We start from the raw sequence: 2,125 nt of genomic DNA, 5'->3' as shown, positions 1-2,125 counted from the left end.
GTTTAAAGAACTATATTCTGATTATGAATCCTATCAATGATTGCCATGAGGTAAAATTTGCCTCCATGCTTTTGCATAAGTATTCATTTTGCATATTACTCATATTCTGTACATTTATGTGTATCCATAGTTTTTTTATTAATAGTTCCTTTCTTGAATTCTATGTTGTTCAAATTACTGGGCATATCTGATATTATTGTATTCCTATATTAGAACTCATTTCTGCGATAAACAACTTGATGAGGTGGGAAAATTTTTGCCTATCCATTCACTTTCAATTTGCTTGCTTATATGAAAGTCCTCTTAATCAAGATTTGCTGTACTTTAGAAAAATATTTTTTCAAGTTGTTTAAAAATGTACATTTCAAATCTAAAATTCAGCCACTCAAAAGTTTATAACCGAAAATCTATGTTGAAGTTATTAATAAAAATTTGTGTTTAAACTATTAAAACTGTACTGACTTTTTCTGAACATTTTACATACATAACTGTGTATGTACATATATAAATACATATGTGGATATTGTATGTGTGAGTATTGTTCATGATAACAAATACAAAGCTTGCAACCTGAATTCCAAAAGTCTATTGTTCAAAGAACCCAGTTATATTTTTGATGATGACAGGAGATGACTTTTTAGAGTAGAATTCATCCCAAATTATTCAAATGAAACTCAAATATATGTCATCTCTATGTTTATGTTTATGTATATATCCATGGACTTCCTGTAAGGAATAATTACAGGGCAAATTTTAGGGCTATCCATATTCATAAAGCTATATAGGAAACAATGTATTCTAATTCTTTAGTATTCCATCCTCTCTAGATAGTAAAGTCTTCACAAGATGTATTCTATGAATGCTTGGTAAATAAATAACCAAATTTGCCTCCTTACAACTCTAGGTAATTTGGCAAAGGAATGGAAACACTATATCAGAATTCCACTGATTTTATCTTTTTGGGACTCTTCACTAATCCTGCGTTCCCTGGCTTGATCTTCACTATCATTTTATCTATCTTCGTGGTGGCTGTCATGGCCAATGTCATCATGATTCTGCTTATCCACGTGGACTCCAGGCTTCATACTCCCATGTACTTTTTACTTAGTCAACTCTCTATTATGGACACTGTCTACATCTGCATCACAGTTCCTAAGATGTTGGCAGACCTTCTGTCCAGGGAAAAGAACATTTCCTTTTTGGGCTGTGCAGTTCAGATCTTTCTTTACCTGACTTTGTTTGGGAGTGAGTCCTTTTTCTTGGGTCTCATGGCCTATGATCGCTATGTAGCTGTTTGTAACCCCCTCCATTATCCTCTCTTAATGAACTATAGGGTTTGCTTACTTATGGTAGTGGGGTCCTGGATTGGTGGTTCCCTTGATGGCTTTATGTTGACCCCTGTCACTATGAGTTTTCCTTATTGTGGCTCACGAAAGATCAACCACTTTTTCTGTGAGATTCCTGCTGTGCTAAAGTTGTCATGTGCAGACACATCCCTATATGAGACCCTTATGTATGCCTGTTGTGTCCTGATGCTCATCGTTCCCATATCCCTTATCTCTTTTTCTTATATCCAGATTTGGGTTACTGTCACTCAGATGAATTCTTCTGAAGGTAGACACAAAGCCTTAGCCACCTGTTCATCCCACGTAATAGTAGTCAGTATTTTCTATGGGGCTTCTTTCTATTCTAATGTCTTGCCCCGTTCCTTTCACACACCAGAAAAAGACAAAATAGTTTCAGCTTTTTACACCATTCTTACCCCTATGCTCAACCCTGTGATATATAGTTTAAGAAATAAAGATGTGTCAGCAGCTCTAAAAAAAAACATTAAGAAAATGTGCTTCTTCCCAGAAAATTAAAATAAAAGAGTGACAGGAAGCAATATATGAGATGGTGCAGATCTAACTCAGCTATTATCTCTATCACATCTTCACATAATGTTAAACATTGTCTCAATAAAATGTTTAATGATTTGGAAAACATCGCATTTAATGACATCTAGGTTGCCCATGGATTTTATCACTAAAAAGTTATTGTCATCTTTCATTTACCTTCAGTTTCTCCCTGTCTACTGGCTCCTTCCCTACCACCTACTAACAAACCTGTGTCTCACCCATGCTCA

At 35.0% G+C, this 2,125-nt stretch overlaps 1 protein-coding gene across 1 annotated transcript; it reads left to right on the top strand.

The window, feature by feature from the left end:
* Window positions 1-920: 920 nt before the first annotated feature.
* LOC140523537 (olfactory receptor 2T2-like) lies at window positions 921-1,862 on the top strand. Its single transcript, XM_072638360.1, has one exon. It carries the CDS (start codon window positions 921-923, stop codon window positions 1,860-1,862), a length of 942 nt encoding a protein of 313 aa, XP_072494461.1.
* Window positions 1,863-2,125: the final 263 nt, after the last annotated feature.

The sequence above is a fragment of the Notamacropus eugenii genome, chromosome 2 (assembly GCF_028372415.1).
Source record: "Notamacropus eugenii isolate mMacEug1 chromosome 2, mMacEug1.pri_v2, whole genome shotgun sequence".
Classification (NCBI taxonomy): Eukaryota; Metazoa; Chordata; class Mammalia; order Diprotodontia; family Macropodidae; genus Notamacropus; species Notamacropus eugenii.
Note: the sequence above shows the minus strand (reverse complement) of the source record. Positions and strands in the feature narration are given on the sequence as shown.